We start from the raw sequence: 17,667 nt of genomic DNA, 5'->3' as shown, positions 1-17,667 counted from the left end.
GAGAGAGAAAGAGGGGAATATCCTTGAGAGCGAGGGCTAGAGAAAGAGGTGAATACTCTTAAGAGCGAGAGAGAGAGAACGATGGGAATATCCTTGATGGCGAGAGAGAGAAAGAGATGCATACTCGAGAGAGAGAGAGAGAGAGAGAGAGAGAGAGAGAGAGAGAGAGAGAGAGGAATGCTCTGAGCATTTGAAGTTTAGTGTTGAATTTACCTTCACAATTTTTGGTTGATTCGTGGAGAATATATAGCCAGGGGCCCTTTTGACCCCCGCTTCATCTGCGTCTTCCGAGTTCAGAATCTCCTTGTAGTAGGCGTAAGCATCTCTCAGCCACTTCCTACGAAACGGAAGAAGATCGGCCTAATGTATACATGAACTCTCTCACTTCCTCTGTTTGTTTCTCAGACCTCACTGTATATATATATATATATATATAATATAATATATATATATATTATATATATATATATATATATACAATTTACACAAATTTCATTCATCCGACTGTAGTTTTCTATAAACTATGTTATAAGTATATTTGGTAATGCATTATCCGTCTTCATGTAACCCCCCATGACATTGGCACAATGGCTCGAATGACAAAGTTGGCTCCACAATGTAGCTGGCAATTGTGCTTTGTAGACAACAAGCCTTCACTACGTGAAAACAGGCACGTTTACCAAAGTATTGTCAATCAGTTACATTGTGGAGTTTCTAGGTTTCTAAGCTTGCCTTGACATGTACCGAAAATCATGACTCCAAATGTTATGTTCGCGGTTGGATTTAAATTGACAAAACAATGGTTCTTGTTAATAAGTTGTATCAATATTATCATGACGTATTCATGTTTTATCCCTTTCATGAATAGAAAGAATACAATTTTCATTCGTTTCACTGTAAAAAATACAAGAAAATTCTTATGTTAACCCGAAAGAACAAACAAGATTTATCACTTCCAGCAGGTCAGCAATTTGTGACCACCCATCTTCACGAATTGACACAAAGTAATTTAATTTATCATTATTAAAGTATCGACTGATTATCGTAGCGAATGAAATAACTTTCGATCAACTTAGGAAATACTAATCTCGATTTACCAAAGGACGCCATGACACCTTGAAAGAAAACGCACATCGGAAAGAAAACGCACATTGGACAAGAAAGGAAAACCTACTCAGTAACTTCTTGGTTAGGTCCCTGGAATTGCAACCCGGGCCGATAGAGACCCGCGGCCACATCGCTGACGGTGTCCTGCCCGAACCTGTCGGCGATTATCGTGACGGAAGCCCCCGGGATGGCCTCCTGGAGAAGGTTGGCCGAGGTCAAGCCCACCACACCGGCTCCTACGACCGCTATTCGCACCATTTCTGTAACACGAAGACGCTTGGTCAGGCGTTTGCAGGATCATGACTATACTTTTTTTTTTTTTCATCTGTCCACCCGCCTGTGGTGTTAGTGTATGGTAACACTGCGTCCCGGGCGCATGTATCCTAAGTCTGGAAGAGTTTAGGGATGGGGAAAATTAGGACCAATCAGAGCGCGTGGAGCTGATCCATGACGTCACAAGCCACGCCTTTTAGCTCCCTCCTATATCCATTACTGCCGCCAGTCACGATGCCGAAGAAATACTTTTTTCTCAATTTCACAGTTTACGGCTTGTATGGCAAATATATTTTAGTCAGATATATCTAAACATAATGCAACACTTATTTAATAATATTATTCTTCAAATGAGATACACCGTGAAATATATTATGCGTTATTGGCTTCTCCCTCTTGGTAAATAATATATTCACATCGCGAATTTCTTAATTATATACATGAAAATGCATATTCAAAGCCATTTATAAAGAGTTGCGATAACTCATGGGATAAATCGCACAATATACAAGATGGTAAAAATGATGGTATTTGACCTGTTTGTAAGGGAAGATAGAGAGAGGAGTAGGCTTACACTACGGATTTCTATGGACATATGCTATTTCGTAGTAATGCACATTACTGCACATTGTATAAAAGCAATATACTGATCATTACTAGGCCATGAACAGAAATCAGACTGATATAGTCCCTACTTTTTACAGGGACACAGTATCAGCTTCATTCATTAAATTATTTCAAGGGCTAATGTGCCCTTAAGGAAACTAAGGACAACTACGGTATTGTTGTTTTGGTGATCTACGTTAGCCTATTTTAACCAAATATTCCGTTTTCATAAAACCTTCCAGATGTCCTTACCTGATTGGTCCTTGTCTTTCATTGTGTACGACTATATAAAAAGTTTTAATTGAAAAATTTTTGCTTTTGATTTTTACTTTACATACATTGTGTACAAACAAATAAAAAGTGATAATATAATTCAGTATTGAATATTTGTAGCAAGTTCTTACGTGATTTTTGCTTTAAAATCATTGTGTACAAAAAAACACTGATTATTTAATTTATTTAATATTTTTAGCAAACCTTTCGTACTTGTCATTCATTGTGTGCAATCAAAAGGAGTATGTCATTAGTATGTAATACTTTTAGCAATTATAGGAGTACAGAATACTACCTATTTACGGAGTTACTTACAGTAGACTTTTTACTAAGCTGAACTAGAGCAGAATTGATGCATAAATTTTATTAGAATTGCGATATATGCTTCAAAGTAATTATGGATGACACTTTTTTCCAACTTTTAACAGAAAATGTTTTATGCAAATATTCAACATGTATTAATTAAAACCAGAGATAACGGTAGTATATGAGTATACTACTATTTTTTCATACAAGCTCACACTCAATGGCCTTAAATTAAGTGCATAGATTTTTTTTTTTTGCATATAGATTTGTGGCACTATGCCAAGCACTGGGGCAGCTAAGGCCATTCAGCGCTGAAACCTAAATTGACAGTAAAAGGTTTGAAAGGTGTTACAGGAGGAAAACCTCAAAGCAGTTGCACTATGAAGCAACTGTTAGAAGAGGATGGACAATAAGATGGAAGAAAGAAAATATGAACGGAGGCAACAGTAAAATGAATGAAAATAGTTGCAGCTAGGCGCCGAAGGAACGCTGCAAAGAACCTTAAGTAATACCTACATAGCACCGAATGAGGCACTATCACCCTACTGAGTGCATAAATTTCTCATCAAAACTGTATCCTCCACATTTCTTTTAAACATATGGCAGTTATCATTTTAGTTCTGTACATGATACCTTTTTATAGCCTGAAACAACTGGCAGTAACGCCTGAAAAACGTTCCATGCTCCATGCTTTTAAAATCGTCACTTTCAAAGTCCAAGATTCTTGATGGGAGTCAAAGTGCCGCGAAGTTCTTGGCCTCCTGACTGTAGTCTGTAGTGCTAATTACAGATCATATACCATCATTTTTACGATACCATCCATTTTGTATATTGTCTGATTTATCCCATGTGTTATCGTAACTCTTTCTAAATGTCATTAAACACACATTTTCATGTAATTTAGCAACTCGCGATGAAAATGCTATTTATGGACTAAATATCGACTTTCCGAGCAGGAATTAAGAGACACAGTACTATTACCATGAGGGAGAAGGCAATAACGCTTAATATATTTCACGGTGTATCTCATTTGAAGAATATATTGTTTGTTGAATTAGTGTTGCATTATATTTAGATATATCTGACTAAAATGTATAGGTCAAACAAACCGTAAATTGTGAAATGGGGAAGTTTTTCTTCGGCATTGTGACTGGCAGTAATGGCTATGAGACCGAGTGTAGCTAAAAGGCGGGGCTTGTGACGTCATGGACAGCTCCACGCGCTTTGATTGGTCCTAATTTTCCCCGTCCCTAAACTCTTCCAGACTTGGGAAATATGCGTCCCGGGCTTTAGATAGTTACGCTGTGTCTTTAGGTAAGTAAAAGGATATCTGAGTGTACATTTGCAACTGAAAAGTGTTTTAATAATTTACTGTATGCGAATTACACCGTTAATATTCGAAATAAGATATTGTTATTATTGTTGAATGTAAGCTGAATGTAACTATCTAAAGCCCGGGACGCAGTGTTACCATACACAAACACCACAGGCGGGTGAACAGATGAAAAAAAACCGAGTATAGGCAATGTATATAGTATATATATATATATATATATATATATATATATATATATATATATATATATATATACACACACACGGTCAAGGTATATTAGGTCTGCCGAGTTGTTTACCAAAATTAGAGCGCACTGCTCATGACGTCACACGAAAGAACGTGTTGCCATATTTTCCATGTTAGTTGCCAATTTCTTTTTATGTTCCTTAATTTTTTTTCTTCAAAAATAAGGGTAGTTAAACATCAAATTCCTTAAAAACACCAATAAATTTATTCAATATAAACACATTTTATGAAATAGTTAAAGAAAACATAAAAATTCTTTAATCTCATTTTTTTTATATTTTATGCACGACTTACATTTTTTTTCATCTCGATTTTCTTACTTATTTATCTCATCCTAAAAGACACAAAATTCAGCAAAAAAATTAAATTATTCCACTGATAAGATCAACACCAGTAGCTTTCATTTCATAGACAAGCATTCTTATACGTGAATGGATTTTGGATACATCTCTCATAAAGCTTAATTTAAAAAATAAATAAATAAATTCAGACGCCATATAGAGTTGACTCTTGTTAATTTTATTGACCCAGAACCTTTAGTCACTTTGAGTGTCAGTCATCTCCTGACCTAAATGAGGATATCGCACTGAATTTTTTTTTTTTAACAGTGTAGCCACTTACGTATATATAGCAAAGATTCTTCTTCAATGACATCAGATATTGACTCCGAATTATTTGGATCCACTGAAAGAGTGGTCATATCCTCCGGAGTGTTGTCTGTATTGTTGTTCTCAAATTCTAGATCCAAGTCTATATTTTATATGTTGCTGTTTATGCAAATTTCTAACGCAAGTTTACGCTCGTTATAGGATTTGGCTTTGCTTGATGCATTTCATCGGCACAAACTCAGCTGATAAGCAATCGTTATTTTCAGTCTTTTTATTTACGTTTGTTTTATCGCTGTTAAGTGCAACGTTCTTACCGAGAAGCAGCTTTCTAATGCTATATTTATACTTGATAGCACCCGGGTGATCATGCGGTCCACTCATCTGACCGCAACGCCCAAAAAAATTTTCTAGTGGGTCCTCCTGATTCCATTATCATGTTAATATATATTCTACATTACAGTTTCCTTATTAACATCTCATATAGACCCACTCATAAGTGACACGATACAGATCACGCCCTTTTGGAAATTGTAATGTGAGCTTGAACTTGCGTTGCATACTCTTATTTTATTCATTAAATTGATAATTTTATATAGAAGAGTTTTCTGGTTATCTAAGTCAGTTCCATAAGCATTCCTTTATTTTACATCTCCAATCATGCATGATGAATTCATGAGATCAAACCAGTCATTTATCATAGAGATAAATTCTCCAGTAACCTTCCAGATACCGCTTCCCAACAGTCCCCTCTCACATAAATATTCAATAGACTTAGCATATTTTAAACGCTGGAAATCAGCTTTTTCAAGTTTATACGAATTCCACTAATTTTGTTAGCTAGATAGACCACATTCTTTACGTGTCTTACTTATCTTTTCCCTCTTACAAGGATCAGAAATCAGTATTCAATCCTCAAAACAAAAACCCTTCGTTATAAAATGATATCTTTTCAGTTCTTTGATATGTGGGGCATCGGGAAATACGAATATTACCCTATCATGACATGGTTTTTTTTTATTGCAACTTGCTTTAATTTTATTGAGTCTGTCCCAAAATCTTGCCATAATTCATGATTGTTCGGCACTTGGTCAAGAGCATAATATGTAATGACAGGGTAGCCTGCATTCTCTATTTCTACAGTCATTCGTATCACCATCTCCTGGACACATGATTTGTCAAGATCATAAAAGATAGGATGTCTCCATTTAGCAGTCAGACCTCTCGATCAGCGTGATAAGATGAACCTTTACATAATGTTTATTTAATCTACATGTTCCTTTATTATAATTCCAGTGTTTATTATAATTACAGTAAAGGTTTCAGCTTTCTTTTCATTAATGACAAAACTTATGTCTATAAACCTGGCTCACAAGGAAAAAGGCTTTCGCGTGACGTCATGTCCCCCTACTGCGAGCTAGGTAGCCTGCTCGTCGTCAGACCTAATATACCTAGACTGGGGAATATATATATATATATATATATATATATATATATATATATATATATAGATTAGGAATACGATAGATAGATAAATAGATAATAAAAGGAACCCATAAAAACGCCAAACTTCAAACAAAGAAAGGTAATGAACATCTCAAAGGGTGCCTGGGATTCAGATATCATAGATAAAATCTTCCTTCAATCAACGCTTAAGAAGGTTAAAGAGGAATTGTCCGTAAAATGGCTACCTGTGGATGGATCTTTTGGTATAAATACCGTCTTTTCCGTAAACCTTCTCATTCATTACCTACCTGAGAAGAGACAGCAGTGTTTCTGAAATATAGTACTTACTTTCTATATTTCGGCATTTATGGGATCCTTTATTAGCTGGAATTGTGCTGTAACAGAACATTTTTTACCAGGCACACACACACACACACACACACATATATATATATATATATATATATATATATATATATATATAATATATATAATATATATATATATATATATATATATATATATATATATATATATATAATATATATATATATATATATAATATAAATTATAGTAAGAAATGTAGATCTGATAAAAAAAAAAGGTTGAAAGATTGGATTGGAACAGTTGTGTGGCAAGAGTGAACAATGATATAAAGGTATGGGGAAAGAGAGGTTGGAATGGGAGAAAGAATGAGGTTGGATACGTGGAATGGAGGAAGTGTTGGAAAGGAAGGGGCTTCAATATTCAGGTAAATGCGAGAATACCTACTAGATGGTGTGAATGATGCAGTGTGTTGTGTGAGGGCGGGTTTTAAGATCTTCAGCGCCCTTTTCTAGACCATTCTATGTAGTTGTATAAAGCACCTAATGCTGTGGACAGGGCCGGTGCTAGGAATTGCAGGACCCGATTAGAAAAAGAAAGATTTTTTAGACAATTCCTTGACCAAAAAATAAATAAATAATGAAAATAGAAGCATTACCGAATAGGAATTAGACGTTGACATTGGATTCATTTGACCTCCTTTATTCGAGTATTGCCAGCACTTAAGATAGATTGTTAACTAATTTAATGGCCTTGAATGATTATACAGTAGTTGATTATTCTGTTGACCTTTGTTGTTTCGTTTGTCAAGTCTTCGTTTAATTATCACTAAACCAACTGTTCTATCAAACGTTCGTACTCATGCATAAGTTATCTAGTAATAGGTATCAGAATACTTAATCAGATAGTTAAAAGATCAATATTCTTATCGAACGAAAGTTCGAAAAAATTTTATTCACTGTGAGAAACGAGAAGTTCTACTCACAACTCAAACGGCCAACTTTTGACGCATAAAGAATGAAAAGGAAAAAAAAAAAAAAAAAAAAGATTCATGATCTCCGTTGCATCTGAGACGTGCAAGTTTGCAAGTTGGCTTGGAGCGCTTTTGACCTAAAGCAGTGTATTGTAAATCTGATTAGTTGATTGTGACGAGTTGTACTCCTCATTCCGAAGCCACCCTCTGAAGCCACGGAGCCTCTCCGAGTGGAGAAAACGGAGAGCAACGTGAATTCAGAAATGTATAATCGTTATATAACACTAAGCGAATGACTGCGAAACGGCATGATACAAAGACGAACTGATATTTGGCACAAGAAGTGATGAAGCGCATAAAGCGACTAAACAAGAGGAGTCAAAGTCCTTCTCAAGAGAGGAAGAAGATCCTACTCGACCCAAATCAAAGAGGAATCGATCAGACGAGGGAAAGAGAGAGAAATGAAGAGAAACTGCATATATCTTAGTTGGAGGACGAATTGAGCAAAAAAAAATGTAACCACTGAAATCAACATAACATTTCAGATGTTTTTCCTTTTTTCTTGTGAAAAGACGTAAATGTAGAGGAACAACATAGAGATAGTTACGATTATGCAATAGACTTTTATTATAATTTTGTAATATTGAGAATATGGTATCTAATTTCTTGTTTTTACATAATGATGTTTAAAAAATATCACAAACTCAACCCCATTATGTACTTCAACGTTTTCTACTATATGTATTACATGACATAGAATAATATCACAAACTCATCCCTTTTCATAAGAAAAAAGTATTAAGAAAAACCTAAATGTGATTATTTCCAAGTATTATGCTAGACTTTGATATGTTATTGCATTGAAAAATGAAACATACTAATTCAACGGTGGGGGTTTAGTACTAGCCGACGTTACATAATTTTCTAGGGGGTATACCCGGCGAGCAAGCCGATATCAACACGAATCTCTCACACGTGACCACATACTCGTCCAGCCCAAAGCCAACCTGCTCGCCAGAGGAAAATCCAAGGTTCATCAAATAAATAAGCAACGAAAGTCTACTGAAGAACCTGTTCTTTGGCCGGCGTAGCCTCCCAAGTCAAGAAGCTGACCCCAGCAACAAATTCGCCCACGCTTGTGTTAGTTTTTGAATCTGCAATATAAAATTTAGCCTAATTGCTAAGTTCTGGGGCCTGTGAGGTCATTGAGTGTGGAAAATAATGTCGAAACAATTGTTAGGCGACGGTTGAAAGAAAGATAGTCGAAAAATAAAATGAATGGAGGTATAGTAAAAGGAATAAAAGTGGGTGCAGCTAGGGGCCTATGGGACGCTGCAAAAGACTGTTATGTACCATATTTGTGAGGTGGGCGCGAGAAGGTAGAGCATCTTGGTTTTCAGCAAGGCTCATGACACCTGGGCTGGTTGGTCGAGAGCAGACTAGAGCAATCAAACAATAGCCCAGTGAATGCGAGCCCAGTTCTCTAATATGTACGTTAAGGCCTTGTGACGCTGTTTGCTCCCTTTGTTAGTGTAAGGAAGAGTAACTTACCGTGGCATTTTTAGCGATGTCAACATTGCATGTGCAAAATGCATGCAGCTCTCAGTCTAGGTAGTGGCTTTCATGTGAGACTAGGCAAACAAGCGAGTGACTGCTTTGGTGAGGAGTGGGTCTTGCTAATGGCTCAACACCTACGTGTTTAGTACCATGGATGAATTAGGGGAAAAAACAGCTGCAGTTGCAAGTGTTGTTGCATAATAGTAAAGATCACGAATCGGAGGCGAAGTAAATTCATTGGCGCAGCGGACTCAACACTACCGGTGCGAGCTGGTAAAATGTGACAGCATTTGCAAAGGAAGGAAGTTAAAAGGTAGCAGGTGTGGAATGGAAAACAGATTAATGCAAATGTTGATATATCAAAACTGCTATCGAAAATATACCGGGGAATGTGAAAATGAAAAGAAGAGGGCCTGGAGAAAGGAAGAACAGAGCCAGTATACGATAATATTATATGAGGCAGGGGAAAAAATTGTGAAGAACACAATAACTTTAAAATGAGTGAAGAGAGTGATCAGCATTGGAAAAAAATCACTTATTAAGTGTTGATGATTTGTTGGCATGGAAACAACTTACACCCTTCACTATTTATCGTCCATGTATAGTAGATTTAATTAAACATTGTCATATGGAAGTGGCAAGGCATTGATGGTTTATACTGAGTGCTCGAGTCTAGAGTCCATTAGCAACTCGGAGCTGTAGAACGACTGACTTGATTCTGACCCAGACAACTTTCGGAGCCCGAAATCATCAGTAAATAAGATAAGTGATTGCTACCATAACACATGAATTGGAAAAGTCATCGACATAACGAAAATCATAAAAAAAAAAAAAAAAATGACAGAGGCTTGCTAGTCGTGGCACCAAAAGGTATGTCAAAAAAGGTATGTCGTCGCTGTGGCGGATCTAGAAGTCTTTCATTGGGGGCTACGTAGGATTATCATATATATGAAACATGTAAACATTCGAATCTATAATATATATATATATATATATATATATATATATATATATATATATATATATATTCTTTCATTGGGGGCTACGTAGGATTATCATATATATGTAACATGTAGACATTCGGAATATATATATATATATATATATATATATATATATATATATATATATACATATATATCAATATTCATACAAGTATGCAAGCATATACAAACAGTATCGTCCGTCGTTATTGTTTGTGTTGTTTTACGGTTGTTGTTGAAATAATGATTGAATGAGCAAATTTTTGCGGCGAATAATGATTTACTGCAAGAAAACAATGCTCTATTATTCATATTCACGGAGGGAGGCTGGCGTGACCAGGTGGACCCACCCCATAAAGCCACCACTGAACAAAATTGATAAAAAAAAAAAAAAAAAAAAAAAAAAAAACAGGCCTACCTATTTGTCTAACTTTCAGCTGGAACGTCGGTTCTGCCTGAAACTTCCACGGCGGTGGTGGGTAACTGAACTCCGCTCTGAAGACTGCCGCTAGTAAACAACTAACTGAAAAATGGTACAGGAGACGAGACCTGAGATATTATATCTACCACTCCCATATTTTCTCTCTGGTTTTGATATCGTTTCAAATTCATTCGATCGCTTTTCTTCTCAATGGCTGGTACGAATTTCCTACTATGTAAGAGTTGTTGGAGAATCTGTTTTGATTAACTATTATCATTATTATTATTATTTTATTATTATTATTGTTATTATTATTATTATTATTATATTTTGCTGGGAATTCCGCAGTTTCAAGTTGCCTCGTCCTTAAAGCAACGTACGACATTAAAAGGAAAAATGTTAACCGAAACTCTTATTACAGATCTGATTCCGAGTAACCTTGATCATATTTGGCGGAGCACACAGTGCGAGATTTGAAACCACACACTTATATAATAATCACAAAAACCACGAAAGAAAGTGTGATATTCTCAAGCACGCGGTCCTACATTGATATATATATATGATTATATAGATATAGATATATATATATTATCTATCTATATATATATATATATATATATATATATATATATATATATATATATGTGTGTGTGTGTGTGTGTGTGTGTGTGTATGTATATATCCACGCTTTTTTCTTCATCTGTTCTGTCACTCTTCTCTCCTTTCAAGCACACACAAATTATATAATTATATATTGAAAGAAGAGAAGAGTGCCAGAACAAATGAAACAAAAAGTCTGGAAGTCAAAAGGAGCTTCTAAAAGAAAACTTGAGTACATAAAGAGGTTGTTGCGTCGACACTCCCGTACATTTCTGTAGCGTATACAGATGATACATTCAAACAAATAAGGAGGGATGCGAAATCCTCCAATATACACAAAACACGCAGAAGGTATGTAGTACATATAGTTGCAGTGTGAGTAATCCTGTTTTCAGCAAATGTTTTAGTATGAGGTGTTACCCCCTTGCCTCATTCACCATGGGCCTATAGCTGCGACCCTCTGCAGTTACAGGTTAACTCCTCTTTCCCACAGTTATCCCTACATTAAGGAGTCGGTTGCCTGATGCGCCTTTCTTTACAACATCAGGGAACGTTTAATATTTGGCAAAGGGGTTTTTACGAACGCATGCCCTTGCTGTCATCAACCACAGTTATTGGCGGTGGGGCTAGCCTTTTAAGTCCACCTGCAAGGCAAGAGTTTCCACAGTTACTGTCTGTGGGCCTAGCCTTTTACTAAAAAAGTAAGACCAAGGCAGCAGCTGTCCTTTTAGTCGCCTTTTACGACACGCAGGACCTACGGTGGAAGTATCACACCCCTGCCACAGGGTGGCTGCAGTAGGCTAACTATTACGTGGTTTCTTCACTACTATGTCATAGGAGACACGGAACGATTCAACTCACTGAGACTAAATCGGTTCCACCTCCGACTCGGTGTCAGGTTTACTACAATAGTGAAGTGCGGTGAAGAAAATTATTTCAGTCTGCTTTATATGAAAATTTTCCGTTACCTGTGTCTTGTTCGTGGATCCGACCGTTCTCCTGTGTACCTAGACTCATATTTTCCTCGCCTGTATACTCGAACTACTTTATTTTCTTTGGGTGAACTTGAACCACGGTATTTTCCCTTACCATTTGCGAAATAACAGGGTTTTCGTCCAGTGTGTACTGGTTACAAGGCTTTACCTTTTATATTCAAATTTTGAACTGCTGTTTCCACTGTTTGACTACGATCCACTGACGTATCCTCGTCTGTGATCGAACCGCGAATAGACTGACGTCGGTTTACCGAAAGTTCAACGGCAACTGACTGTCAATTTCAAAGCGCAGGCCGCCGTGCTTTGAGGTCCATGTCACTGGAATGCTAACATCTGGTTGAATCGAGTTGTTTATCGATCATACGAGGTACGCGATCACGCCGTGAAAATAATTCATGACGGTTAGCTTAGTGACTAACTTTATTCTTTCTATCTCCCGCTCCCCCATTTGCTTGACTTCAGATTAAACAGGTTATTGATTGATTAATTAGTTCTTGCTGGCTTCGCAAAACTGGATATACGCACCCCACCCAACTTTTACGGCAAGGTATACAGAGCTCCAAACGGCCATGGGGCATAGGCATAACTATTAGCTTAGAGCATTATAGACAGCAGATTTAAGTTTATATACATATTTCCGATACTACGATGGGTTGAAAGGCCGAGTCTGTAAAGACGTCACTGAAGTCCTGATTTCTCCTCTATGCGCTGGTTCGAATCCACGAGAGGACGAAATTATTATCAACTTAAAAAAATTACTCTTCGGTTAACACATGAAAATATATCAATTCCGAGGTGGAGCGAATTGGATATCAAAGGATATTTGTAGCTTAATGCATGTATATGAATCACGGTGATGTGATAAAAATTCATATATATATACGAGTATATATATATATATATATATATATATATATATTTATTTATATATATATATACATATATATCACAGGCAAAGGTTATTTACTGCTAAATACGTACGTACAGCCAGCAACAAAACCGCTGTCGCCCTCGCCAAACCTGGCTCGGAGAGCTCATGCCCTTCTTGCCCAAAAGGGTGGCCTTTGTTCAATCATAGTTAGAATGGTTCGAATAGGAGGAGGAAGGAAATTACGGTAATCAGGCAAAGAAATGCAATAATGAATGAAATATATATGGACAAAGAGAGACAAGAGAAGAGAAAAAAGAGAGAGAGAGTACAAGGAAAGGTAACGAAAGAAATGCATTCAGTTTATGGAGAGAGAGAGAGAGAGAGAGAGAGAGACTTTTATTCCTGTTAAGTTATTAATCTGATGGATATATTCGAGACCTTCAGCTTTAAGAAATATGTTATCATATTCATTTTGGAAAATAATTATGAAATCTTATCATATTGTATTATTTTAAATCGTTATTATATTGTCTATACAAAAAACTTGAAATATTGTTGGAACTGACTATTCATATTAATATTATTCAGACGGAGATATCCTTCTTTTTCATTATCCTATATGCAGCTGTATTCTCTCTCTCTCTTTCTCCATCTGTCGTTCTGTCCTCCGTCTTATATCATCTGGATCTACTGTTTGAATAATGATAAACGTTTGATATGTTATTTGGAAGTGGGCAAGGATCACAAAACCATCAATGATTACTCTACCAACTTTTACTTGGCTGCGTCTATATTTGTCTAGATTGACTGGACTATAATTACCTGTATCACCAATAATATACGAATCTAGTCACAAAGATGTTACACACCAGGTTTTATAGCCGTGGGTTGTATTAGTCATGAAAACATCAATTTTGGAAGGGTATTGTTTTATTAATTAATCTATGCCAAGAACGCATTACTGGATATGATAATCTAGTACTACAGGATTTGTATTTATGGCATAACTTAGTTGAGTTACCAGTATTTGAGTGTGATGAGCCACTTGGCTCCGCCCCTCGCAACCATCTAGGCTACTTATAGAAAGTTTTTTAATTTGCTATATTTCTTATATTACGTTATGTTGTTTCCGAAACTCTTGGTGAAAATAAATTATGTGAAATGAAATGCACTGAATGTGTGCATCGGTGTATTAATATAATGATGGCGGGGTATACTATTAACATATTATTTAGTGTCTCAAATTATTGGGTGACAGACAGTCTTTAGAACTGCTCATGCTTGCTCACTCACTCCACCTATATTTGTCGCTTCAGCGCAGCAGCGTCTAACGTCCATCACACCTTGTCGGTGTTCCCCCTCCGAGCTATTCAAGAAACCCATTACTTTCGATATCTCCAGCTCATTTCGTCTTTTACAATTCCATGTTTTTATTTTGGGTAATGAACCAATTGTAAACATCTGAAAAAAATATATAATGGCGTATGAAATACTGTCATCTGAGTATTATTTAACCTTCCACAAAACATCCACCAGAACGATCTCATAATTGTAAGACCTTGAAACCCCGAACATGAGGTGTAGAAGGAAATAGCAAGGTGGGGGTTAAAGGTAATGGGGACAGGTGATATTAGGTGACCTTCATGTAATGCTTGACGGGGGTCTCTTATCAACATTTGTAAGGTGGTGATAGTAGTACCTTTACTGATAACAGTTAATATCAGTGGTTCAAACTCGCCATGATGGCTGGTACATAGCATTATAGGGTTACTGAGATCATCTTTGTATATCTGGTTAATGTCTGTTACTATCGTTTAAGTTATGAATCCTGGTTCTCCCACGAAGTAACGCGCCACACACAGCCATGGACGGTCTGTATAACGCCAGTGGTCTTAACAGTCGTGTGTTTGCAGCCTTTGTGGAGGTTTATTTGGTAATTACGATTATCTACACTTAGTAAGTGTTAGTTGTGGTTGTTGTGTTTATCTATGTTTGGAATAACTGTTGTAACTTATACCAATGTTGTGCACTATAATCTATATATTATATAATTATCTATGGCAACGTTTGTAGGGATGGCGGCGGCATACAGAGACAACTCTGTTGAGCATATACCTCAAGGCTGCAAACACGACTGTCAAGACCACTGGCGCTATACAGATTGTCCATGGCTGTGTGTGGCGCGTTACTTCGTGGGAAAACCAGGTCTAAAGACTGTCACCCAATAATCTGAGACACTGAATAATGTTAATATTATACGGTTTTGCAACACCTACATCCTTTATAACCCACCATCACTAGATCAATACACCGATGCACACATTCAGTGCATTTCATTTCACACAATTTATTTTCACTAAGAGTTTCGGAAACAGCATAAGTAGCCTAGATGGTTGCGAGGGGCGGAGCCAAGTGACCCATCACACTCAAATACTGGTAACTCAACTAAGTTATACCATAAATACAAATCCTGTAGTACTAGATTATCATATCCAGTAATGCATTCTTTGTATAGATTAATTAATAAAATAATACCCTTCCAAAATTGATGCTTTCATAACTCATACAACCCACGGCTACAAAACCTGGTGTGAAACATCTTTGTGACTAGATTCATATATTATTGGTAATACAGGTAATTATAGTCCAGTTATGGAGGTGTTAAGGAGTTCCATTTGACAACGTCTGTGTGTATGTGTGTGTGTGTGTGTGAGAGAGAGAGAGAGAGAGAGAGAGAGAGAGAGAGAGAGAGAGAGAGAGAGGGCGTAATTGCTGGATGGGTAGTTAACGATTGGATTGGCTGTTGGTGAGTTCTGGGTTGTCTGTTGGTGCTGTTGATTATTAGAGTTCTGTGTTTTGAGGTTTTTTTGGTGAGTTTTCAGTCAGTCTTTGGTGAGAGCTGGTGATAGCAAGTAGTGTTGACAGCGGTCTGTTGAAAGATTGGAAGTCGTTTAAGTTGTGTTTTGTTGATTTGTTGTTATTGAGTTTGGTGTTGTTGCTTAAGAGTTGTTGTGCCTGCATTGTTGGATTTGTTGTGCTTTTGAGTTCCTGAGTTTTTATTGTATGTGAATTGTTGTGGTGAGGGTTTTGTTGTTGTAATTCCTTGATTTTTGTTGTATGTGATTGTTGTGGTTGAGGGTTGTTGTTGTTGTTATTCCTTGATGTTGTTAGTGGGTGTGTGTGTTGCCTTTTGTGTTGTTTGTGCAGTGGTCTTGGGTTGTGGTTGTGTTCCTTTTTTGTTGTTGAGTTGTGGTCCTTGGGTGTTGTGTTGTGGGTTTGTGGTTCTTGGCTGTGGTCTTTTTGTTGTTGGTATCTCTGTGACCTCGACCGGCAGACAGCACAGTATAGCCGTGGAGTATCTGGAGTTGGTAAGTACATGTGTTTTGTGTTTTTGTTTTTATGTAGGTATAGGTCAATTGTCCTGCGTGTATGCTGCAGTGTAAAGAGGAAAGTATGACTGGGGTGAGTTGGGCAGCTGGAGTGATTAGGTTTATGTGGGGGGGATTTTGCCACTTGTTTTTTTTAGTTTGTGATCCCGCCACACAGTCAATCTATAGACAAAACCAAATGCAGCCAAGCACAAGTTGGTAGTGTACCCATTGACGATTTTGTGATCCTTGTCCACTTCCAAATAACATATCAAACGTTTACTAATATTCAAATAGTGAATCCAGGTGATATAAGACGGAGGACAGAGAGAGAGAGAGAGAGAGAGAGAGAGAGAGAGAGAGAACGCAGCTGCTTATAGGATTCTGAAAAAAAAAAAGAGGATATTTCCATCTGAATAATAATAACATGAATAGTGAGTTCCAAAAATATTGAAGGCTTTTTATATAGACAATATGATAACGATTTAAAATAATACAATATGATAAGATTTCATAATTATTTTCCAAAATGTATATGATAACATATTTCTTAAAGCTGAAGGTCTCCGAATATATCCATCAGATTAATAACTTGACAGGAATAAAAGTGTGTCTCTCTCTCTCTATCTACATAAACTGAATGCATTTCTTTTGTTATCTTTCCTTGTACTCTCTCTCTCTCTCTCTTTTCTCTTCTCTTCTCTCTCTTTGTCCATATATATTTCATCCATTATTGCATTTCTTTGCCTGATTACCGTAATTTCCTTCCTCCTCCCATTCTATGTATTGGTTGTTTGAACGAAGAGCACCTTTCACGGCAAGAAGGGCATGAGCTCTCCAAGCCAGGCTTGGCGGGGCGACGCTGGTTTTGTTGCTGGCTGTACATCAATACCGACAACATAATTCGGCTCCAATAAGAAAAAAGGTATTAATTAGTAAAGAGGTGTGGAAAGGCGCGAAGTTTAGGTGATTTCTTTAAACGTTCCTATAATTGAGTGAACTGAATGTCACACACACACATTTATATATATATATATATATATATATATATATATATATATATATATATATATATATATACGCATGTATAAACGATGCAAAAATTAACACCGGTTTGGATCTACAACGTGCTGGATTTTTTCCCTGTGGTGTTTGGCATATAAAATCGCGTGTAAGAATGATTATAAGCATAACATGGTATATAACTTTGCCACGTGATGTGACAATTTAAATTTTACTATATATTCACTTTCGGAACAGGAACAGAATGTTTTAATGAAGTCGGCGGTACTAGAATATGAACAGTATCTCGTTACCACTCACGAGTTTCCAAAAGTCTATTCAACAGTCATGTTAATCAACAATGTCATTGAG

The 17,667-nt window shown here is 36.7% G+C and overlaps 1 protein-coding gene and 1 long non-coding RNA gene across 6 annotated transcripts in view; one reads left to right on the top strand and one right to left on the bottom strand.

The window, feature by feature from the left end:
- Positions 1-17,667, bottom strand: part of LOC135200801 (D-aspartate oxidase-like) — a 34,161-nt gene that overhangs the window by 13,512 nt on the left and 2,982 nt on the right. For 2 of the 5 annotated variants that reach the window (XM_064229458.1, XM_064229460.1), the window contains exons 2-3: positions 1,175-1,367; positions 214-337 (exon numbers count right to left, since the gene is read on the bottom strand). In XM_064229458.1, coding sequence (XP_064085528.1) covers positions 214-337; positions 1,175-1,365 — 315 coding nt within the window. In that variant the 5' untranslated portion in view covers positions 1,366-1,367. Of the gene's footprint in view, positions 1-213; positions 338-1,174; positions 1,368-10,453; positions 10,602-12,027; positions 12,092-12,202; positions 12,345-17,667 lie in introns of those variants that run through there. The other 3 variants (XM_064229459.1, XM_064229456.1, XM_064229457.1) reach the window with 3 other exon arrangements.
- Positions 14,200-17,275, top strand: LOC135200539 (uncharacterized). The gene is made up of 3 exons (XR_010311306.1): positions 14,200-14,881; positions 14,999-15,560; positions 17,098-17,275. It is a non-coding gene; the product is annotated as an uncharacterized LOC135200539 (long non-coding RNA).

The sequence above is a fragment of the Macrobrachium nipponense genome, chromosome 27, assembly GCF_015104395.2.
Source record: "Macrobrachium nipponense isolate FS-2020 chromosome 27, ASM1510439v2, whole genome shotgun sequence".
Taxonomy (NCBI): Eukaryota; Metazoa; Arthropoda; class Malacostraca; order Decapoda; family Palaemonidae; genus Macrobrachium; species Macrobrachium nipponense.
This window is presented reverse-complemented; position numbering and strand designations above follow the sequence as displayed.